The sequence below is a fragment of the Gadus morhua genome, chromosome 13 (genome assembly GCF_902167405.1).
Source record: "Gadus morhua chromosome 13, gadMor3.0, whole genome shotgun sequence".
Taxonomy (NCBI): Eukaryota; Metazoa; Chordata; class Actinopteri; order Gadiformes; family Gadidae; genus Gadus; species Gadus morhua.
In genome coordinates, this window is record NC_044060.1 from 26,667,982 (window position 1) to 26,693,673 (window position 25,692).

At 42.8% G+C, this 25,692-nt stretch overlaps 1 protein-coding gene across 1 annotated transcript; it reads right to left on the reverse strand.

Moving 5' to 3' along the window:
* Positions 1-9,936: 9,936 nt before the first annotated feature.
* LOC115557801 (uncharacterized) lies at positions 9,937-14,101 on the reverse strand. The gene is made up of 6 exons (XM_030375902.1): positions 13,852-14,101; positions 13,323-13,413; positions 13,069-13,160; positions 12,749-12,851; positions 11,412-11,757; positions 9,937-11,080 (listed from the first exon to the last, which is right to left on the reverse strand). The coding sequence occupies exons 1-6, from the start codon at positions 14,045-14,047 to the stop codon at positions 10,508-10,510; spliced, it is 1,401 nt and encodes a 466-aa protein (XP_030231762.1). The 5' UTR covers positions 14,048-14,101; the 3' UTR covers positions 9,937-10,507.
* Between the last annotated feature and the right edge of the window lie 11,591 nt (positions 14,102-25,692).

Consider the following 25,692-nt stretch of genomic DNA (forward strand, 5'->3'; position numbering starts at 1 on the left):
TCAAATAATTCAAATGAATTCCAACCCAGCTCTCTGGGATGGACATCCAACAGGCACTTCAATCGACCTGCGGACCTGTACTGTCCTATTGGAACTTTCCCACTAATTCGATCCTCTAGAATACAGCCACAGGACTTTATAGTAGGTCTATTTAAACAAAACACCAAAACACCCAATAACAACAACTCGTATCAAAAAATGGAGCCACAAAGCGTCTTGGTCATTTAGAACCACAGAGCGCCTATGGCCTATGTGTGCACGCACGTCAATCTCTTCCGGAGCTCCCGTCTCTCTCTCTCTCTCTCTCTCTCTTTAACTTTAGGTTTGTTTGACTGAAGAGACACTTTACCCGTTCACCAAGCGTTCAGACGGGGCAAAAACAGATCCACCAACCATTAAATTAGTGGTAAGTCAAACTTACTGAGAATAATTTTGTGCGCTTGGTTGTGTGATCCGTCCGCGCCCCGCCTTGCAGCCCGGCAGTTGGGCTGTCTCTTTGCATCCTGTTCGTGACGCCAATATGTTGAAGATTAACGAGATATAAAACACTTAGACTAATTCAAGAGAGAGAGTGTAAAAGAAATCGAGGGGTCCGGAGCAAGAATTGAAAAAAGACTTTATCGTGAAGAAAAACAACAACGATAACAGCCGAGTAGGTCTTAAGAGTCACTGCTGGACCACGCATTCCAGCTTCTCTTTATACTCACATACATTCAACAATTCCTTTGTTCCAATGGAGGTTTCCGCCCACATCAATCTTTGTCTTAGCACATTTTCAACAAAGTGATTTTGGACATCAGTCTGAGGTCAGCATGCATTAACCCCGTAGCCAAGATGACCCAAGGCTGAACGCTGAGGTCAACATGGCTTAACCCCGTAGCTTCCTGCTCATATCTGTGTCCCACCATCTGTTCTGACCCCAGGCTCTGCAGGTATCATGTGTCTTCTACCATTAAGATATAAGGCCTAATAATAATCATGGTTTACCATAGAATATACTCATTAATTTCTACCACACCCCTTTCCCCATTAACATTTATCTTCCCTCCCACGGTTCTCACATTACATTCTATTCAGTAATGTTACATGAAGTTACAGGTTTAAACATTAGTTATAGGTGTGAGGTCTTTAATTAAAATCCATTCATCGCCTTGTTTGTGAACCTGATCTATGATGTGTTTAAGAGATGAGCCCTGTAAAACCACTATTAATTTAAACAGTAAAACTTGCGTTGTAATAGGTAAGTGTAGCACTTTATTTGTCTGTGGCATATACAGTCATAATCATAAAGCTGACTTAAATAGAAGCATGGACTACTAGGGCGCCGTCCACACGGAGCCGAAACAGGCAAAAAACGATCCGGTTTCGTTTTATGAGGTTCAGGAATATCTCTGTAAAGACGGAGTCATTGCGAAACCGCATCGAGCTGTAGAAACGCTATAGTAAATATTCAAGACGCTGGCTCTCCACAGAAAAAAGTGGAGCGCATCAAGCCTGCGCGCATATAGCCTGCGCGCTGTATACAAACATTCAGTCACGAGGAATTTCAACCTTTTAAATTGAGCAGAAATACTTTTTAATGTACAGTTAGTAATTAAATTCATCAAGGGGCTTTATATAAAGCTACAGAAATAATAAAAATAAAAATATAACCGCAAGCGGTGATTAATGGGCAAAATTAAAAGTCAAGAACACACTAATGGAAAATATATAAATATAAAATATCATTGTCGTATTTAAGGAAAGATCTTCCACTTATAAACTTGAACTCAAAATGTCTATTGATAAGCACACAACGTCCAGAAAACTCAAAGCACACATTTCTCAAGTGAATTAAGGGCTTTCTTCAAAGCATATACCTGAAAAATCTTTGAAATTCTGGGGAAATTGAACCTTTGTAGTCAAGAACACCAACTGAAGAAACATAAATATGACAATATGAGTTAAATGAAGGAAAAATGGTTAACGAAGAAGTTCCCCTTAATGCCATAGTGTGTCTTGGGAGTCCGATTCTTGGAAACTAATGAGCCGGAATGTTGATTGCCTGATGAATTTCAGGTGCTGTTCAATGTTCTTGTTTCTTAAATGAGTGGCAATGACAGAATGTCATGTTCGGCTTGTTCATGATGCTCTAATCAGGAAACAAACTCTTAACCTGAGGATCACCAGCACACGGCATTATCCCGTTGAGCCATTGACATTCCTGAACTGCATGAAGCCTCACTTACATGGTGAAAATGTCGATTGATAAGCCAACAACAACAAGAAAACTCCAAGCACACATTTCACAAGAGAATTAAGGGCTACAGATCTGAAAAATTGCACTGTTAATGGTATCCATCTAATGATAGCCGTATGGTAGTCAAAAAATAACAAAATGGTAATGTAGGCAAAATGGGTTGAGACTGTGAACATTTGGCTTTTCTATGAAATTGTGGGAAAAGTAAACAATTTTAGAGCAGAAGACCAGGGTTTTATAGATGTATCTTATTCTAGACATTGATATTATGAAAGATTTTATGTCCAGATCAATCTGGTGAGGAGAAATAAGCCTAATTCATGATTTTTTACTATGGCGCCACCTTTGGGTGCAGTACCACAAATATGGGTTTATGGGTAGTGGGGGTTATTGGTAACCATACCTGAACATTTCAAGAGTTTTCAACTTACGGTATAGGCTGCAGTATAACTTTTACAGAATTTGAGGTAAAAAAAACAACTTTTCAGAAACAATAGGGGACCAAGCAGCTTCACTGCTCGGAGCCCTAATAATAAAAATAATTCAACACCACTCTGACGTCTCCAGCTGGTGGGGGGCTAAGGACGTCATCATTTGCGTTTCAGACGTCCACGCGAATCCAAACACGAAAACGCATAGGTCCGGATAGATTTGAAACCACATCCGAGGGTGGTTTCAGAAATGTGTGGTTTCAGGCACTGGATTCGCCGGCTCCGTCTGGACGGTCGGCCGAAACGCACAAGACTTGCGGTTTCACCAAAAAATCGGCTCTGTGTGGACGGGGCCTAGTTAACTAACTCCAACTTCTGAGCGGACTCAGCCAGCCCACAGAATATAACTAAACCATAAGTAGGGGGAACCGCAGGAGGGCCTCTCCTCATCAAAGCCCTACCCGTCTTCCCCTCTCACCGTGACGTGAGCCAGACATCCGAGAAGCCTCCATTATTTTCCGGTAACCCTTCCTTTTACAGTCCCCTAATTACTAGGTATTTACCCGGTACATACATGGTGAATCATAGTGTATTACTGGGTAATTCGTAATTACCACTGGTAATAAGAAGGTAAATACAGAGGTAGTTACCGGTAAATTATAGTGTATTACTGTGTAATTACCACTGGTAATAAGAAGGTAAATACAGAGGAATTACAGCTGATGTACCAAGTAAAACCTCCACTATTACCCGTCAACTCAACTAGCGTGTAGTTGTAACTGTTTTAGGTTGGTAATGACTCCGATATTGTGAACTTCCTAGGAAATTAGGCAACCAATTCTTAGAAACACCTATTATCCAAGGTTTATGTTGGTAACAGCCCAAATTTAATGAGGTACTATCTAGAAATTAGCATAGTACTTTCCAATAAAATACTTTTTCTTAGTTATTATTCATAGCTACACCCATTTAGAAAGGGTTTATTCGATTTACCACTATGGAATTACTTACCTGGTAACAACCTCTGCAGGAATCGGTTTTCCTCTAGTGTCATGGTACATCTTCTTAAATACTGGGTATGAAGCCGTTTGTTTCCATGGTATTACCAGGTTCTTACCATATAATTTATAATAGATACATTCCATTATCCATGCAGTCAACATAAACATGTACCACATACGTTCTGCGACATTACCAAGTAAAACACGACAATTTACCCAGTAAGTAAGCTGAAATTGTACTGTAAAAGGAAGCCTTGTTTGTTTCCATGGTATTACCAGGTTCTTACCATATAATTTATAATAGATACATTCCATTGTCCATGCAGTCAACACAATCTTGTACCATGTACGTTCTGCGACGTTACCAAGTAAACACGACAATTTACCCAGTAATTAAGCTGAAACTGTACTGTAAAAGGAAGCCTCATTTGTTTCCATGGTATTACCAGGTTCTTACCATATAATTTGTAATACATTATTCCCTTTTCCATGCAGTCAACACAAACTTGTACCATGTACGTTCTGCGACATTACCAAGTAAAACACGACCATTTACCCAGTAATTAAGCTGAAACTGTACTGTAAAAGGAAGCCTTGTTTGTTTCCATGGTATTACCAAGTTCTTACCATATAATTTGTAATACATTATTCCCTTTTCCATGCAGTCAACACAAACTTGTACCATGTACGTTCTGCGACGTTACCAAGTAAAACACGACAATTTACCCAGTAAGTAAGCTGAAACTGTACTGTAAAAGGAAGCCTCGTTTGTTTCCATGGTATTACCAGGCTCTTACCATACAAGTTGTAACTGGTTATTCCCTTCTCCATGCAATCAACACAAACCATATATGTTCTGCAACATCGTTCACCAGTAGTTAAGCACTTTAATTGTTGTTATAAAACCCCAAACCACTGTTGATGAAAGGCATATTAAAATTAAACAAAATCAAAGGCTTATCTTTCAAACAATGCATATCTCACAAACAGGCACTGAACACTGAAGAAATCTGACAAAAAAAGAGCCGTCCACACCAACTCAATTTAAATGTTACTGATGGTGTTTTCATAAAACACATGACAGTGTTATGGCAAGTGACCACAAGGAAGACTGCCTCAACCTCTACAATTTGAATAAGTGGTGAATGCCATGCAGCAATCTGCCTATGGGAGCATCTTTGTGGTCATTCGCAAACCAACGAGTCCACTCGATGAATGAGAGATGACTCTTTAGTGTCTTCTCTGTGAGGTATCCCTGCAGTCTCCACATCTGGGATTTGAAGGCTGACCAAGACCTGACCAGGTACCTCCAAATCTCCCCTTCCATACTCAGGGATGCAAACACATGTATGACAAAAAAAGAGAGAGCTACCCGAAGTCGGAAAAAATATGATGGCATGATATCGTATTATCATGAGAAGGCCTATGCTATATGCTATATGCCTAGAAAGATAAAAAATATATTAGTTACTCAGTTAAAGTGCCTTTTTAAACTAAGTTAATTTATTTTCACACACAAACAAACACGCACCTCTGCATTGGATATGCGATCACAGGTACAGGTACTGGCAGTATAGGCCTGGCACTGTCCCTGATCTTATCTGCTGCTTAGGGGGTTTATGGAAGAGGGTTTCGGAGAAGCTGTGCAACACTTTGTGTGGTTATTGTTGTTGTCACTTTCCTCCGATGAATGTCTGCCTTACAGTGTGCATACAGGGCATGTACACCCCTGCTGGCATAATTAATTTCTTTAATGCAGTGTGTGTATTTAGCACATCCTTTTTTCTCAATTTTTTTGAAAAAGTCAGACAGTGGAAAGTTATGCTTCACTGTATTCACTCAGTCGTGGCTTCCTAATCTGAGGAGAAATCTATGCCATAAAGAGAAATATTATAGGCCTTTATTACACAGGTCTTCTCAATGCCGTGGAACACTCCGTTCACCTTGGTAGCTAGTCCGGTGACTTGTTAACCCCAGTGTCTTCTGTTGCTAAGCGACGTCACCGTCTTTGCGGACAATTTATTATTGCTCTGCTGATCAACACTACGAATAATAATAATAATAATAAATTTAATTTAGAGGCGCCTTTCAAGGCACCTAAGGTCACCTTACAGAGCATAAAGTCATCATAAATCTTTTAAAAACAAGACATTGTGAAAAAATGATGAATGAATGCTGGTAACGAATAAATTGTAAAAAGGCGCACCATGTAAAGTTATTCTTTTAGTTTTGGCAAGTAGCAGTGTTATAAGCGGGATCATGTATAGAACGTCGCCGGTCATTTTCGAAAATAAGCCCCTTCAGGGCGAAGCGAGGCATTCGCTGCGCGTCGGTGTACTGTTCGCCCTGTCGGGGCTTATCTTCCCGATAATGACCGGCGTTCTATACATTATCCCTTACATATATATTTAGCTGAGTAGGCCTAGTAACAAATGTTTACAAAGTTACATATGTGTTAAAATAAATGTCGGGTTGAAATCGGGCTAGGGCTCATAATTAATGTGTCGGGTCGGGCCGGGCTCGGACAGAACGTGCACAGGCTCGGGGACGGGCTTGATTTTCTGAGCCCGATCTAAGCTCTACCGTGCGCATGCGCATCCAATGTTTCGACGCGACGGCAAGCGCTTTGATTGGTCCCCTAGCAAAATCATTTCCGGAATCACTTTTCTTTACTTCGAAGGCACGGGGGGTCTCAGTCAGTCAGATTACGGAATATTGACACCTGTACTGTACGCGCGCACCGATTGACGCACCACCCCCCCCCCAAAAGAAAACTCTTCGGATCTGCACGAACCACACAGGGCCCCAAAATGTATGATTAAAAAGCGACTCGTGCCAAAAAGTGCGCCGTTTGCATGTCTGCATACTGTAATAAAGAATCAGATGACAAGAAAATAAACATTAGGACAGTCAATTAATGAACATTTCTAGAACATGTAGAACTCAAAGATTATTTTGTTTATCAGTTAAGAAAGGATGCTGGTCCTCTGGCCATTGTGTTTGGTCATATTGAAAAGAGAAAAAGGCATAGCCATAAATACAGTAAATAGGACGGGAGGGGACAGGCTGTTAGCTCCGGTTAGCCCTTTAGCATCGAGCTAGCGGAGCTTCTGTCATTCAAATAACTCGGACATGTTTAAAACCTATAGACGGGTTTCTTGTGTACAAACAATACTAGGTGCGCGCGCAGCCAGGGGGCAAAAGCCTGCTTCGGAGTGAACTGATATCAATGTAGATGCCGTATTGCTTGTAAGTTCTCCCTGACACAGTTGCAATAAAATGTCATTTTACTGAAAAATCGCTTTGTTTTTCATTGCATCACAAATCATAAAAACACTTACTGAAATGTCCATGATTTTCACTCAACTTACCAGGTTTTGACGGTTGTTTTAGATGTTTCCAATATCAGGAGCACGGTCGTAATGTTAGTTAACGCTAACAAAGTTAAAGTAAAAATGTTTACGGCGAGGCTACTTTACGGCCTGCCAACATTTAAAAAACGCCAATGTCACTGTAAATATAGTTTTACACTACAGGTCTGACAGCTTGTTAGCTAGGTCTTGACAGAGATGGCTCAGACTAATTACATCAACAGCCTCAGCAGCTCAGACTGCACCGATTACCTTAACAAACTGGTCCTCAGCACTGGTGAGAAATTACCAGACCCATATAGTATTCCGAGTGAGGAATGGATTGCAGATATGTCCAAATGGCCAGCTATAACATGGCCCGATATATACAGTTATCTGATTGAGAAGCCTAGTGTGTACACTAAGGACAGTTTGCGTGCATACAAATCTTTGGACGCATATAATTATGTTCTTTGTGGTCATGTGCAAAACTTAAAATGTTTTGACACAAGTTCAGGGTTTTGCGCTTTGAGGGCAGGTATCCTGCCCAGTCAGAGACAGGGACTGAAGGCAAAACCTTATGATGCCTGGGTGTATGTGCACAGGGATCTAGGGTACATCCTGACAGCTAACTGCACATGCATGGCAGGGTAAGTCTCACACAGCAGATATTGTGAGCTTCTGAATTCACTTACTTTTACTAATAGATCTATCCATCGCACCAGTCTTGCTTCTTGTTGCAGCCATGCTGCAGCCATCATGTGCTAGGTTGAGTTAACAGGGCGCAGACGCACCGAGGAGGAGGTCGCCTGCACTTCCCAACCAAACAAGTGGAAGGACATGTCCCGCAAAAGGGTTGAGCAACAAAAGTTGAAAAACATCAACTTCAGCCGACCAAAGCGACACCTGACTGAGCTGCCTGAAGTCCATCATACACCAACGCCCCAAAACATACCAGGTAGCCTATGAGAGTGAACGCGCTGATACATGTGAACTATTACGCACAACCGTCCGCAGTGGATTGAATCTTCAGGAGAGTGACGGCTATTAGCCTATTATATATTGGTATAATTTAGGCAGTGTGCGAAATACCCCCCCCCCCAAAAAAAATAAAAGGCGATTGCAGAGGATAAGACAAAAGCCGACATACGCAATGTGTGTGGGCAACAAAGTCACTGTTACCAAAATCAACATCTGTATTCAAAATAAAGTTTGTGACGTGTGTGATTGGAGCAGCTGCTGACAGATGTGCTGCTGACAGTGACAGTTTCACTAAACCTGAGCCACCATCCAATCCTCCCTCGTTCACGTCCTGACGTCTCTTGGACATATAAATGCATAAACCTCTGTATATTCTGTGTTTTTCCTCTCTTCAACTAATTGTTTCAGTTTTTGCCGGTGTCGGTCTGCAACGTGAAATCTGGTGCGCACCTGTTTCTCTCTCGCATACTCGCTCGCTCTCGATCCGCATATAAAAAATAAAAACTAGTGAGGAAGAAATAGGCCTACAAACCCCCCGAATATTGACGAGTATTTCGCACAATGAATTTATGTAATAATGCACAAATAATTTCAATTTTTTTTCTGCACGGATAAATTAAACGCAATATTTACAGATCAAGCATTTTAATAAAATCATAGCCTAAATCTTATTTTATATGTTATTTTTTAAATTGCTCCCTCTTATGTGACAATCCTTACAAATACATTTCCTCCTTCACTCAGCAATTACAACGGAAGATCTTCAGGCCCTCAAAAACATTTGTCCAGAAGCTGCTATATTCACATCCATCAACACAGCTGCAGACTCGGACACAGACACAGCATCTGAACCAGGATGTGAACTACCTGAGCCCGACAGCCATGTTTGACCCATCTGCTAGGGACCTGTCGACAGCTGACCTCCAGGAGAAGTGTAAAAAGATCTATGAGAAAATGAGAGGGCAATGCACAACTGACAGACTAGAGCACCTACAGGATGTTACGAAAGAGCAGGCAAAGTGCACAACCTGGGGACTCCATAGAGTGGGCCGCGTAACTGGCAGCAATTTTCACAGAATTATTAAATGCAAAGACAGCTCAGCTGACAGTGTAATGAAACTGATCATGCAATATGATGCCACAGATCTTACTGTACCCGCTGTCATGTGGGGAAAGCAAATGGAGGACACAGCACGTAAAAATTATGAAACAGAAATGAAGAAAATACACATGAACTTTAATGTAAAAGCAGTGGGTCTAACAGTGAGAGCAGATGAGCCGTACCTGGCTGCTTCTCCTGATGGGGTATTCTCCTGTGACTGCTGTGGAACAGGCCTGCTAGAGATAAAGTGTCCATACAAGTACAGGGAGGGACTAGAGGGGTCAGAGACTGATGCATCCTTTTGCCTTGATGGAAACTATGACCTGCGACCCACCCACCCATATTACTCACAGATCCAGTTACAAATGTATGTTTCTCAAATGGACATGTGTGACTTCATGGTGTGGACGAAGATAAGCAGCATCATTTGCCGGCTACGGAGAGATGAGGTCTTTCTACAAGAAACTCTTCCCAAGGCTGAATCTTTCTTCATGGACCACCTCCTCCCAGAACTTGTCTGCCGCTGCAAAGACCCTGACCTGGCAGAAGAGATCAAATGTCTGTACTGCAAAAAGCCAAGCTTTGGCAAAATGATCAAGTGCACAGACTGCTGCCAAAACTTTCACTATCCATGTGTGAACATTACCAGATACTCCAAAAAATGGAAATGTGGATGCAAATAGATACATCCAACAATGGTAAATACTGGATGCTGGACAACAGCATTTAAGAAAAAACTGATGTAATGAGCAAAGATGGATAGGTACACCTGACAAAATCGAACTGACTTCATTACAGTCAACACAACAACAAACAAACAACACATCTGACACTTTAAGTGTTCATTTATTTTTTTCTGAATGTACATTTACGTAAAATCACAAACAGCACTGATATATATTGTTCATCGCCAGAAAGAAGTGCAGTTTGAGTTCGGCAGACAATGATAATACTCAAAACTTAGTTGAAAGCTAGAAAAAAAAAGAAAATCCAGGTATAAATGTTAAATGAGTTCATATAGTATTAATTATGTACACTCATTCATTGTTGAGATGTACATTTAATTGTAAATGCATTGCCTTCAATATATTGCATTTACAACATTCAGTTCATGTTCAATATTTGCCATGTCAGCTTTAAACGCAGTTTCTCCATTATCATAAATAAATGAAATAGTTCTGCGTGCGTGGTTCTCAACCTTTTTGTACTCTGAATGATCCTGTCTGATCAAATTTAGTTATTCATAACTGTTATTAATTTTATAGTCAGAGAGAAAGAGAGTGATGAGTAAGTGAGAGAGACAGTGAGAGCAAGTAGCAAGTGAGCACCATTGCCCTCATTAGCCCTTAAAAGCATGACACAATCATGGAAAATAATGTACACCTCCTTGACTCTGAACACAGTTATCGCCGGGCCACCACAGCCCCCCTAAGGTTCGTAAGACCAGCACATATGGTCAAAATGTCATCTAGCATATCGACTTGGCTGATGGGTATGACAGTGTTCAGTATCTTAAAGGTTTTAAGCTGACCAATAACTCGTTCCACATGTATGCGGACTCTTGACAACTGACGTGAAGTGTCAACACAAGAACCTGGCAACTGAGATTTCCCCTTCGTGAAACTTGGTATTCTTAATGTTGCTCCTACACTGGCCAAATCCTCTCTAACAAGGAAACCTCTATCTGCAAGGATCTCATCACCATGCTCAAGTTTACCCAAAAAGCCAGAATCTAAAGTTATTACCTTGTCAGAGGCACGACCTCCCCACCCACTAGACAAAAAAGATATAGCTCCTGCTGGTGTGATTCCTATTAGATATTTCATTGTGTTTTGGTGCTTATAATTTGACCAGGTTTCAGCCCTTGCTTTAAGATTGTGTGTTCTTTCTATAAAGATTTCAGTACAGTCTATAATACATCGACAATTCCTAAATTTGGGTTTAAAACACTTTGGCATGTTTGCTCTCACTGCATCCTTAGGCCTAAAAAAAAAAAAAGTTTGGTTCCTGTTGGTTGTCAGTTGAGGTCATGGGTAGGTAGGGAATTTATTTTATTTTTTTATTTTATTTTTTCCAGCGGCAGCGAATGATAAGTAGGTTGTTTTCATTTATAAACGAGAGAATGCGCTCATCCTTGTACAGAATGAAGAGGTGCTGTGCAAAAACGTAATTATAGTTTGCATCAAAAAAAAAAAAAAAACGTTTTTTTTTTTTTTTTTTTTTTTAAAGCTCATAAAATAATTTGGGTCGCACACAAATGGACAGGGTCGGTCGGAAACCGGAACCAAACAAAAAATTTTTTTAGGCCTTACTAGGCCACATTATCAAAGGTTTCACTATTGATGACAACATGGGTATCCAGTCTCTTAGTATTTTTGATACAGTTGAGAATGGAAGCCCAAATCTGTAGGCAAGGTCTCTGTTGGTGAGTCCAAGTCTTACTTTCATTAGAACCAAAAGGAGGTGGTTCTCCCAACTTAACCCACCCTTAAGCACAAGTGTGCTTCTTTTTACAATATCCAGCAGCCACATAACCATTTGTAATGATTGTAAACCAGTAAAAAAAAATATTTTAGCGTTTGTGTCTTTTATGGAATCAAACCCAAACTTGGACTGCTTCAGTTGCTCCTTCAGATGTTTATTTTCTTCCTGTGTGGCATTAGGGCTTTGACTTTTGGCCAAAAATCATATTCGAAGTTCGTTTGTTTATTAATATTAGTATTCGAATATATTCGAATATTTATTAATAATATTTTGACCATTAAATGCCTTCAGTAATACCTGGGCTGAATCCGAGTACTTAGTACATACTATTTATGTTCAGTGTCTACTACTTGACCGTACTACACTTGTAGTACGGTCTACAGCTATGCGTAGAACGCCTAGAACGGTCTACAGCTATGCGTAGAACGCCTCTGAACTCTTCCGAACACCGCCGTAACTCCACCGGATGTTTGGAGATGACGTGTCTCCCCTCAGATGCCGGCAAAATTACCTTGATAAGTTACCTGTTTTCCATCTTGTCATCGTTGCTATTAAATTAAAAATGTATTTTTACTTAATTACTTACTTTACTTTTTTACTCTTTTTAATGTCTCTTTTTTTCGCCGCTTTCTATGACGTCTTTCTAAGCCGCTGTTGGTAGTGTCGGGTCAGCCATCTCTTCTTCGTTCGTTACCACACCCGTAGTCTGGTAACGTAGTGACCTACCGTTGTATACTGTGGCGGTAGTACGCATTCGGAAACGTTTTCCGTGCTACACAATGCACACTGAGCATTCGGACGCGCTATATTTGTGGCGTACTACAAAATGCATACTATAAGTATGAGTATTCGGATTCGGCCCTTGATTGGGCTTTGCGAGGTTTGTTTACCGGCGTTGCTATGGTTACCGGTCTTGCGTGTTCCAACTGTTTATTATGTTTCTAATAAATCGCTGTCTAATCAATACTTCATTCACTGCCTCTTCCGTGGTCATTACAATATTATGAATAGACTGCATGGGTTCTCCGACGTCTCTCCCTCTTGGCCTGCCCATAACAGGTTCGAATATTAAGGGCTGCCTAATATTCGTTCGAATTATTTTTATTTTTTTTGATATTCGAATTATATTCGAATCACGAAGTTCGAAGTCAAAGCCCTATGTGGCATACAGTTCTCTTTTCAGAGCTTCATAGTCATCACGGAGCTGGTTGTACTGCAGGTTGAGTTGGTGCATCTCTTTTCTGGACACAAACTTACATTCATCTACAACACAAAAAGGAGATAAATTAACTCATGTGCAACACATCAGCTTTCATACACAGACACACACACACACACACACACACACACACACACACACACACACACACACACACACACACACACAGACAGACTGTCTGGTTCTCTGTCACTCTACTCACCTGACCACCAACCAACCAACCAACACAAACACACACTTAATAGTATGACTTGTGCACACCTTCAGAAGAATCTACAGTATCTGCTTCAGGCTGGCTTGTGGGGCAGGTAGCAGGGGCCTTATCTTCATCTCTTATTCTCTTTCTTTCATATCTAGGACAAACAGAGTAGAGTTAAGTTAAAAACCCAAAATAATCAACACATTAAGAGATAATACAACATAATAAAGAAAGACACAAGAATATCTTATTTGCTCAGATAATTAACAAGCTACCAAGAAATTAGAAAATTACAAATACATGACATGACACTGACCTTGCCACCTTTCCCGAGATGTCTCTGTTGCTGCTGTGTGAAAAAACGGATGGAACATAATCTGGACTATCACAATCCATGGACGGTGACCCTGAGAAAAAGAATGAGATTAGCTATGCTTATTGTTTATTTTCACCTTTTTTAACCTATTTGCTAATTTACGAGCTCAGTCATAATGAGCACCAATAGCACAAGCATTTAAGTTAGGGGTTCAGAGTTAAAGAAAATCGTACACTGTAACATTAGCTGTGTGAACTGTGAAGACACTTTCTTGTATGACTTTCAGTCTGAACCAAGAAACCTACACCAGCCATGCAGCTAATGTTGGTACTTACAGTAACAACAAAAGCTAAACTTATAGGTTACGACCGCGAGCCAACGTTAAACTTTACAAACTCAGTAGAAGACGGACAAATTTGTTGGCCAGTTAGTCAGTAAATCACACTAATATATCCTCATTAAGTATGGTAAAATCACACGCAGTCCTACTCATTATCCAGCTCATGTATGTTGGAAAAGACAAACATACCAGAAACGAAGTGGGCGCTGCACAGACTCTCGCCGCCTTTAGGACCTTCGGGACCCCAATCCGCCCTTTTAATGGCCTGGAGCCACAATCTTCTTCTTCTCTTGGCAAAAGGATGAGATCCTCTCGGGATATTAAACAGTTTCCATCCATTCTTTTGCCGATTCGTGCAGTTTACAGCACAACAGCTCCTTGTCATTTTCGTTCTCCGCTGACTCCGCTGGTAAACAAATGACAAATGTCCCGCTTTCTGCCCCCTGACTGCGCGCGCACATCTGCGATGACGTTGCACAGAAACCCGTCTATACCACCGAATTTATTAAAATATCCGGATTTAATCGGGCTATCTCCCATAAGTACAGTTAATAGGACGGGAAGAGACAGGCTCTGTCAGCCCCGGTTAGCGCGATGCTAAAGAGCAGCTCTACCGGAGCATGCCACCTCAACAGGTGCAAGTTAGCCTCCGGTTTGATATTCGGTTTACCACCCAATCGGATTCATTAACATAAGTGCAATACATTACGGGCTTAGTATGTTGATGACGGTTTAGTACACCGTATCGCGAAAAATCACAAACACATGTTGGCGCCATCAATGTCTGTGCAACAACGTCATTTACGTTCTGGCTGCTACCTGTTTTAGGGACCGTCAACAAATTACACTCACCGACTGGTGGCAGAGACGTTACCATGGAATTGTTTCAGGAAATGAATCACACAAATATATTGCAATATAGTTAATCATAATGTAGTTAATAGTTTAATATTCGACAAAAATCGACTAAACTATATTTGAAATTATTAATTGCATCCCGTTTAACAATAATGCAATATATTAGCAAAGTTACCTGCAGTAAGTAGCAGCCCACCATTGGCAACTACTACTACAATCAGGTGACAAAATGTATTTTTTTGTGATTTTTATGTTATTTTATATGATTTATTTCCAGAAACAATTCCATGGTAACGTCTCTGTCACCAGTCGGTGAGTGTAACTTGTTGACGGTCCCTAAAACAGGTAGCAGCCAGAACGTAAATGACGTTGTTGCACAGACATCGATGGCGACAACATGTGTTTGTGATTTTCGCGATACGGTGTCCTAAACCGTCCTCAACATACTAAGCCCGTAATGTATTGCACTTATGTTGATGAATCTGATTGGGTGGTAAACCGAATATCCGGCGAATATCAAACCGGAGGCTAACTTGCACCTGTTGAGGTGGCATGCTCCGGTAGAGCTGCTCTTTAGCATCGCGCTAACCGGGGCTAACAGAGGCTGTCTCTTCCCGTCCTATTAACTGTACTTATGGGAGAGAGCCCGATTAAATCCGGATATTTTAATGAATTGGGTGTTATAGGTTTTAAACAACATGTCCGAGTTATTTGAATGACAGAAGCTCCGCTAGCTCAATGCTAAAGGGCTAACCGGAGCTAACAGCCAGTCCCCTCCCGTCCTATTAACTGTATTTATGGCTATGCCTTTTTCTCTTTTCAATATGACCAAACACAATGGCCAGTTAACTACACTACTATAATCTTTGAGTTCTACATGTTCTAGAAATGTTAATTAATTGACAGTCCTAATGTTGATTTTCTTGTCTTCTGATTCTTTATTACAGTATGGAAGGGGAGATTTGGAGGTACCTGGTCAGGTCTTGGTCAGCCTTCAAATCCCAGATGTGGAGACTGCAGGGATACCTCACAGAGAAGACACTAAAGAGTCATCTATCATTCATCGAGTGGACTCATTGGTTTGCGAATCACCACAAAGATGCTCCCATAGGCAGATTGCTGCATGGCATTCACCACTTATTCAAATTGTAGAGGTTGAAACAGTCTTCATTGTGGTCACTTGCCATAACACTGTCATGTGTTTTATGAAAACACCATCAGTAACATTTAAATTGAGTTGATGTGGACGGCTCTTTTTTTTGTCCGATTTCTTCAGTGTTCAGTGCCTGTTTGTGAGATATGCATTGTTTGAAAGATAAGCCTTTGATTTTGTTTAATTTTAATATGCCTTTCATCAACAGTGGTTTGGGGTTTTATAACAACAATTAAAGTGCTTAACTACTGGGGAACGATGTTGCAGAACATATATGGTTTGTGTTGATTGCATGGAAAAGGGAATAACCAGTTACAACTTGTATGGTAAGAGCCTGGTAATACCATGGAAACAAACGAGGCTTCCTTTTACAGTACAGTTTCAGCTTACTTACTGGGTAAATTGTCGTGTTTTACTTGGTAACGTCGCAGAACGTACATGGTACAAGTTTGTGTTGACTGCATGGAAAAGGGAATAATGTATTACAAATTATATGGTAAGAACCTGCTAATACCATGGAAACAAACAATGCTTCCTTTTACAGTACAGTTTCAGCTTAATTACTGGGTAAATTGTCGTGTTTTACTTGGTAACGTTGCAGAACGTACATGGTACAAGTTTGTGTTGACTGCATGGAAAAGGGAATAATGTATTACAAATTATATGGTAAGAGCCTGGTAATACCATGGAAACAAACTAGGCTTCCTTTCACAGTACAGTTTCAGCTTACTTACTGGGTAAATTGTCGTGTTTTACTTGGTAACGTTGCAGAACGTACATGGTACAAGTTTGTGTTGACTGCATGGAAAAGGGAATAATGTATTACAAATTATATGGTAAGAACCTGGTAATACCATGGAAACAAACGAGGCTTCCTTTTACAGTACAATTTCAGCTTAATTACTGGGTAAATTGTCGTGTTTTACTTGGTAACGTCGCAGAACGCACATGGTACAAGTTTGTGTTGACTGCATGGAAAAGGGAATAATGTATTACAAATTATATGGTAAGAACCTGGTAATACCATGGAAACAAACGAGGCTACCTTTTACAGTACAGTTTCAGCTTAATTACTGGGTAAATTGTCGTGTTTTACTTGGTAACGTCGCAGAACGTACATGGTACAAGCTTGTGTTGACTGCATGGACAATGGAATGTATCTATTATAAATTATATGGTAAGAACATGGTAATACCATGGAAACAAACGAGGCTTCCTTTTACAGTACAGATTCAGCTTAATTACTGGGTAAGTTGTCGTGTTTTACTTGGTAACGTCGCAGAACGTACATGGTGCAAGTTTGTGTTGACTGCATGGATAATGGAATGTATCTATTGTAAATGATATGGTAAGAACCTGGTAATACCATGGAAACACGGCTTTGTACCCAGTATTTAAGAAGATGTACCATTACACTAGAGGAAAACTTCCTGCAGAGGTTGTTACCAGGTAAGTAATTCCATAGTGGTAAATCGAATAAACCCTTTCTAAATGGGTGTAGCTACGAATGATAACTAAGAAAAAGTATTTTATTGGAAAGTACTATGCTAATTTCTAGATAGTACATCATTAACCTTGGGCTGTTAACAACATAAACCTTGGATAATGGGTGTTTCTAAGAATTGGTTGCCTAATTTCCTAGGAAGAACACAATATCGGAGTTATTACCAACCTAAAACAGTTACAACTACACGCTACTTAGTTGAGTTGTTGGGTAATAGTGGAGGTTTTACTTAGTACTTCAGCTGTAATTCCTCTGTGTTTACCTTCTTATTACCAGTGGTAATTACACAGTAATACACTATAATTTACCGGATAATTCCTCTGTATTTACCTTCTTATTACCAGTGGTAATTACCCAGTAATACACTTTGATTTACCATTTATTTGCCGGGTAACTACCTCTGTATTTACCTTCTTATTACCAGTGGTAACCCAGTAATACACTATGATTTACCATGTATGTACCGGGTAAATACCTAGTTATTAGGGGACTGTAAAAGGAAGGGTTACCTATTTTCCACCATAGGCCCAGCTGTCATTTTCAACACGCACTGTTCTTATAATACAATATTACAGGATTACACATATCATTAAAGCAGAATATGTAAGATCGCGAAGCTGTCCATGTAAAGTGCAAATGTATGGGTAAATCAAACGACCCAAGAAGATTATCTGACAAGAGGAGAGATGCAAGAGTAAACATTAGTGCAGCATTCCCAAGAGAGAGAATCTCGATGAGATAGGACTACAGAGAGACGCGGACCTCACAGCATGTGTTCTACTAGACAGGTGCGCACTGTTTGGCTCCTCGCTTTATCTGAATAATAGTAGGCCTACTAACAAAAGTAGTAATAGTACTAACAATAGTAATAATAGCATGCTCTATATCATTTTGATTATACTGTCGGAAAATGGTTACTATCCTCAATGTCAATAGTGTTATATGATAGCACAATGCAGTTCGTATGGAAATATATCTGTCTCATCGGATTTTGAAAAAAAAAAGCCATTGAATTTTAAGCCCTGAATATTTATGCATTGAAATAACGTGTCTGGATTTTTTTTGCCTCTGAATTATTTCCATTTTCAATGCGTAATTTTTCACCGTAATTTTTCAATGTTCAAAATCTAATATTCAATGTTAAAAAATTCAATATGCAAAATTCAGATGCAAAATTCAATGTATACAATTCAACTTAAATATTATTATATTATCTATCACACCAACCATAGGCAAAGGGACCTCGGATGGGGCTCTTAACCCACTACAATTACCCTTACGCTGCACGCAAATCAACCCAAGTCACTGCAATCACACACACACTTCACATACAGGCATAAAAATGGCATTAAAAAACGGTGTGCATTACAACATAAAACATAAAATCCCCCCCACATTGTTTTTGAATGTGCTTGATGAATAAGTTTAATTTGATTAGCATTTTACAGACCCATACAATAGATAAGCCCAGGCCCGCTGCTAATCTTTTGGAGGGCCTAAGGATACATTTTCATAAATTTTTGCAATAAATATTAAACCTTAAAAGAAGTATTACAATATAATAACAACTGCAGGCTTCAAAGATTAAAGAAAATAATTATGCAAATGAATAAGGTATAAAAGGAAGTCATCAAAACCAACAAACACACACACAATCACAACTATTTTTCACACACCAAAAAACTACCTCAATGTGCAATATTGTCAGAATGAAAATATTTACCCTACACGATGCAGAACTGTAACTGTTGGATAGTGTGCAATACTAAATTGCGTGTGCATTCTCAGCAGCTGCATGAGGCTTTATAAAGGTCCACAACTGTAACGGGGGGGTTATGCAGAACCCAAGTGCACAGACAGAAGAGAGTTGTAGAACAGTTTCAAGGATTTATTCTGGTACAGGATCGGGCAGGCAGAGAGCAGACAGTAAGTCACCGATAGGTGGGCAGGGAATCGCCGTGGGTCAGCAGGCGAGGAGTCGGTAACGGGAGGGCAGAAGAGCAGATCGGGAGTCGGGAACTGGAGAGCAGACAGACCGACAGGGACTCGACGTCAGGCGGGAGGTCAGGCAGGCGAAGGGTCGATAACAGGAAGTCAGGCAGGTGTATCAGGTGACGGGGACAGAGCAGCAGACAGACCGACAGGGACTGGACGGCCGGCAGGAGGTCAGACAGGTGAGTGTTCGTTAACAGGCAGAGTGGAGTAGACAAAGTCAATCGGGAGTTGCGGGAAAGCTCTGAATGAAACAAGAGACAATCTGGAAAGGACTGAGTGAAAGGAGAGGACTGTTATAGGGGGAGCACAGGTGAAGGTGGTTGGGTTAATTAGGGGAGGTCCGGGTGGCAGGCAGGTGAGGCGGCGTAGAACCGACCGGATGTTGGTGACATGTTCCTCTAGGTTGCGGGAGAAGATCAGGATGCCTTCCAGATAGACGAAGACAAACTTATTACATGTCCCGCAGAAGGTCATTGACGAACGCTTGGAAGACTGCCGGGGCATTGGTCAAACCAAAGGGTACTCGTAATGACATGGTGGGGTGTTGAATGCAGTCTTTCACTCGAACCAGATGGTAAGTATTTCTAAGGTCGAGCTTGGAGAACACCGTTGCCCCCTGGAGCATCTCGAAGGCAGAGGAGAGTGAAAGGGGGTGACGGCTCTTTACTGTGATGTCGTTCGGATCTCGGTAATCGATGCAGGGCCGTAGGGACTTGTCCTTCTTGCTGATAAGAAGAAACCTGCCCGAACGGTCGACAAAGAGGGTCGGATGATCCCCGCTGCTAAGGAGGACCGGATGTACTCCAGGGCAAAATATGATATCCCGATATTTTTTGGCTGAATGGCGATATACGATATATATCTCGATATTTTCTATAGAGTGGGTTAGATGTTTTTTATGTAAGTCAAAAGCCACATGTGAGAAGTTGCAAGCACTTTTATTAAAACATAGGTCCATATGACAACATGTGATTTTGAATCATTATTTTCAACAGAATTGAATGAACATGTTAAAAAAAAAAAGGGACGTTTTTCACCTTCTTCACAAAATAATCACCTATGCAAAACAATATAAAGCTGTAGGTTGCACACATTAGCTACCATTACGAGCATTGGCTTCGTCGCATTGTCCTGCGTACTACGGTGAGGGTTTCAGTGCGCTGTAACTTTAATCCCCCACCCCCTCCCTTCTCCGTTCCATTTGGGAAAATGTTTGGTTTCATTTCGCTTGTTTCGTATATTTAAATTAATTAATTAAGAGTGTCACCAGAGGGCGCCCCCAACACATTTGCCAATCGCCGGCCCTGGTTTCGGGGCAGAAGAAACCGTCGCGGCCGGTGATGCAGCAGCACAGCCACAGAGTTTTACGCATTCCTCATACTGCACTTTGTGCCGCTGCTGTAAATGGTGGAACAGATTTGTCGTGCTTCCACTTTTAGTCGCAACGATTTTGCTACACTCTACAGATGACCTGCAGCTGCTGCTCATCTGTTTTTTTTAAACCCAAACTATTTCCATATTATGGAGCCGTTGTTTCTCCTCTTTGAAACAATTTCGTCTCCCGCCGCCGTCTCGTTTTCTTTACGGGTATCATCCATGCTTGTTGTGTTGTGAGGGGGCGGCGGGGGCGGGAATGAGGCGTCTTTGCACACGGCACGTTCGGAAAGACAGAGTGAGAGGGGGAGGGGTCGCGCTCACAGTCTCCAAGCCAAGCGCTGTAGACGCTTGAGCGGGAAACTGACCATTTTAAAGCATTATCGATATAAACGATATTGTCAAATCTTGTATCCCCTTGGAAATTATATCGATATATCGTACATAGCCGATATATCCTGCAGCCCTAGTACTCCTCCATGGCTTGTCGCTCGGGGGCGAAGAGGGAGTACAAATGTCCCTTGGGGGGTGAAATGCCCGGACGGAGATCAATGGCGCAATCATAGGGACAGTGAGGAGGCAGGGAGGTAGCCTTTGCCTCATTGAAGACGTCCCTCCGGTCATGGTAGACTGCAGGGACCCCGGAGATGTCTGAGGCTGGAGCAGGAGCGAGGGGGGAAGGCGACGATGATTGCGTCTTAAGGCAGGAATGCAGACAGGTCACTCCCCACTCCCGGATAGAACAGGTAGACCAGTCAATATTGGGGTTTTGCCTAAGAAGCCAGGAGTGACCCAGGATGACAGGTTGGCCAGGGGTAGGCAGAAGCATGAACCGGATGGTCTCCCTGTGACCCCCCGATAGGAGCATGTGCACAGGATTGGTTCGGGAAGTTACCCTCCCCAACACGTGTCCATCCAGGGCTCTGGCAGAGATCGCGATTCTCAGAGTGGAGTCCCAGCCGAAGGGCAAGGGACCGATCCATGATGCTCTCGTCGGCCCCTGAGTCGACAAGGGCAGTAATGGGATGGGAACCGGAAGGCACCAGGAGCTCACCGGGTAGAGTGGGTCTTGTGGGAGAGGCAGAGTCTGCGACGGAGCTCACTTCTATGCTTCTAGTTACTGGTGAGCTCTGAATTTTACAGGGCATCGATCAGCAAAGTGTCCTGCTTGGCCGCAGTACAAACAATAGTTACGTATTGTAACTCTAGATTCTATAGATAGAGTATAGGCGCAGCCTTTTAAGGCTATCGCAATTGGGTTTTCCCTAGGCGTGAGCCGTAGCACTGAAAAATTTGTAATCCCCGCCCACCAACAGTGTGGGCCTCAATCACGTCCGCAGTCCACACATATAACGTGCGCCGGCGGACGTTCTGCTCCCAATGAACAGCGTTTCTTCAGCTATTTAAAGGTCAATGAGGCAGACACTTAAAAGGCTGCGCCTTTACTCATAGAATCTAGCGTTACAATACGTAACTATCGTTCTATGTCGTATAGGCTTCGCCTTTTAAGGCTATCGCTATTGGGTTAAAGGGCAAAGCACGATATAGTCTATGCCTCATTGGTCCCGATCAGTACCAGAAACACAGCTACATACGCGCTAGTATCATGCGTCAGACGTAGCATAACATACGTCATGCGTCTAACGGCACGTCATCAACGAGCAGCTCTAATGTGTAAGTCACATATTTGACGTATCTGATATTTGACTCCACCTCACATTGTTTAATATGTGAGGGGAATATTCACACAATCACACTCACTCTGACAAAGCACCTAGAACTGAGTGTGTCAGAGAGGTGCGACATGTTTCTTAGGTAAAACCTAATAAAAGAGCATTGGGAAGCCCAGGACGCTGCTATGCAGATATCTTCCATAGGCATCCGTCTTTACAGAGCGACAGAGGACGATATTCCTCTGGTCGAGTGAGCTCTGATAGTCTCAGGCGGCTCTGCCCCCGCTGACATATAAGCCTGTGTGATAGCATCACACTGCCAATGTGACAGCCGTTGTTTCCTCAGGTGGAGGCCCTGGGAATGTTCTCTGTAATGAACAAATAACTGTTGAGATTTGCACAGAGCCTCCGTGCGCTTCACATAACAGGCACGCCCGCGTACGGGGCACAAGAGATGGGCTGTTGCCTCCTCCTCAGATTGATGAGGAGGGGGAGAGAAACCATTGAGTGTTATTACTCTCGATCTGATCGAGCTAGTAATACTCCTAGGTGTAAAAGCCGGGTTAAGGCGTAATATGGCCGAACTGCCGTCCCCTTGTATTCTAAGACAAGAAGGGGATACAGAGAGTGCAGACAGGTCACTCTCTTAGCTGACGTCAGGGCCAGCAGCAAAGCTGTCTTGGCTGATACAAACTTGAGGGGCACCCGGTCAAGAGGCTCAAATGGGGCTTTAACCAGTGCGCGCAGCACCAGCGTTAAATCTCATTGTGGAGTGAGAGAGCGAGTCACGGATCTCTCTCTCCTCACACTTTTTAGGAAGCGCTTCATTGAGGGGTGACTAAAAACAGTTTTATCCCTGAAGCCTTCGTGACATGATAAAACAGCAGCCGTGTACGTCAAACCGTGCTAAAGGCCAGCCCTCTTTCCATCAGTGTCTGGAGGAAAGAGAGCACATGCGGCAAATGGCAGGAGATGGGATCATAACCCCTCTCCGTGCACCATTTCTGGAAAGCCGCCCATTTAGCCCCACGCTCTGGTGGAGTCAGTTCTGGCACCCTGAATGGTTCGTACGACCTCCTGGGAGAGGCTGAGACTCTCTAGGCGCTCGCGTTCAGTGGCCAGGCCCTCAAACGCTGGCCGATCTCTGGGTAATCTATGATTGCTCCCACTGCCTGTGAGAGAGCGTCCCGCCGCCAAGGGAGTTCCTTCAGCAGCCCTGAGAGCAGACGCTGGAGGCAGGGAAACCACGGTGCACTCGTGTGTTGCGGTGCCATGAGAATCATATACAGCCGCTCCTCTTGGACTCGGTCCAAGACTTGGGGAATCAGGGGGACGTGGGGAAAGCGTACAGGAGTGTGTTCGGCCACGGTCTGTGAGCGACCGCATCCACCCCGAGTGGGGGATTGTTCTTCGCACTGAGAGAGAACCACAGCTCGCACTGTGTGTTCTCCCGTGTGGCGAATAGGTCAACCTCCGCTTTCCAAACTCGCTCCATATCTGATTGATCAGATCGTGGTGCAGAGTCCAGTCTCCTGGTCGGGGACCCCCCCTCGACATCATGTCGGCCCCTCTGTTCAGGACACCGGAGATTTACGCTGCTCTGATGGAGAGCAAGTGCGTGTGAGCACAGCATAACAGCTGTCGCGCTATGCCCAGCAGCTGTGCCGACCCACGCCCCCTTGGCGATTTATGTATGCTGCTGTCCACCTGTTGTCCGTGCAAATCATTACGTGTTGATTTGTCAACATTGGGGCAAAGTGTTGGACCACTTTCATCACAGTGAGGAGCTCCAATGCGTTTATATGCATGGTCACGGGGGACGGCCAAACGCCGCCCACTATGTGAAAATCGCATGTTCCTCCCCAGCCCGACAGAGAAGCATCCGTGAACACTGAGATGTGCGACGTTGCTCTGCCCAACGGCATCCCTCTCGCGAGAGTTCAGGGATCGCCCCAGTGGGTCAAATCGGGGCCCACTGATGGTCACTGGAATGGTCACTTTGCGCCGCCGTTGGTGCACCGGGTCTGACATCATGCCCAGCAGCCTCATGACAGAGAAGGCAGTCACGACGCTGCCCGGGGAACAGCGGCGGAGGAGAGACCACAGAGTCTCCATCCTCTGCTGTGAGAGCCGTGCTCTCATTACAGCTGATTCCAGCTCTACCCCCAAATACATCACACTCTGTGAGGGGAGGGGGGAGCTTTTCTTCCAATTCATGGTGAAGCCTAAATTCGATAGGTGGATTACCAGCTTCTTTGTTTGAATAGCTGCTTCCTCCTTGGAGCGAGCCATCAGAAGCAGATCGTCCAAGTAGAACAGTACTCTCATTCCTGTTGCGTGCAGCGGCCGGAGAGCCGTCTCCACGCACTTGGAAAACCATCGCGGGGCTAGAGAATAGCCGAATGGGAATGGTTGTACTGGTAGTGTGACCCTTGGAATGAGAAACGCAGGAATTTCCTGTGTTTGGGGATCACTGTGACTTGGAAGTATGCGTCCTTCAAATCTGTTGAGGTGAACCAGTCGCCTGGTTTTACACACTGTAACACTCGTCTGATTGTTAGCATGTGAAAAGGCCTCTCCACGATGCATTTGTTGAATAGGATGTAGCGGGTTGGACTAAATTGAATGTTAGGGTGCCAGTCAGAGTCAAGTCTGACAAAGTAAAATAAAACATAACCGAAAATAGCTTGGTTAACCCACACAAATTAATAACTAGGCAGATCAGAGAGCAACAATAAATCACAAAGACAATCCAGCAATGCGATTTTCACAATATAATTGCATAATAATTATCCACAGTACAGTACAAACAAGAAGAAAATAAATACAGCGTGCGTACGCATCAGTCTGTCTGTTCCTCGTTTAATCCCATTTTTAATCCATTTGGGGAAAAGTCTGTTTCGGGTTTTACCGCGAACTCCAATAGAAAAGTCTGTTTCAGGTATTACCGCGAAAAATAAGGAAATAAATCACAATAACCAGCGTCTCTCGACCCGGTGTAGCAACAACCCACCCAAAACAAAAATACACACCGGGTACTCACGGTACCGAAGTGGATAACGTTAGTCAGAGTCAGAGTCAGTCAGTTGTGAGATGCAGGTTCCCATGAAGCAACGTCCGGTAGGGAAATGACGACATCCACATGCAGGCAATCGAAGACGTGCCGACGAAACGCCGTGGTCCCACTTCTTTTTAACGGACTCTCCTTTTCCGGTGCCTTGCACTCGCTACCACCTTTCCTGCCTGGAGGACGGATCTTTTAAAATGCGCGGAATCGGTGGGCAGTCTATTTCCATTGAAGTAGGAGATGAATGGGGGTGGATGACGAAGGAAGCCTTGAATGGAGGTGTGTTTTACTGGAAAGGGGTGTAGCAATGTGTGATTCTGACAACGCGGCCGCTACAAGGGCTAGATCGAGAATCGGTCTCAGCCCTCCTGTTTTCTTTGGTACCAGGAAATAACGGGAATAGAAT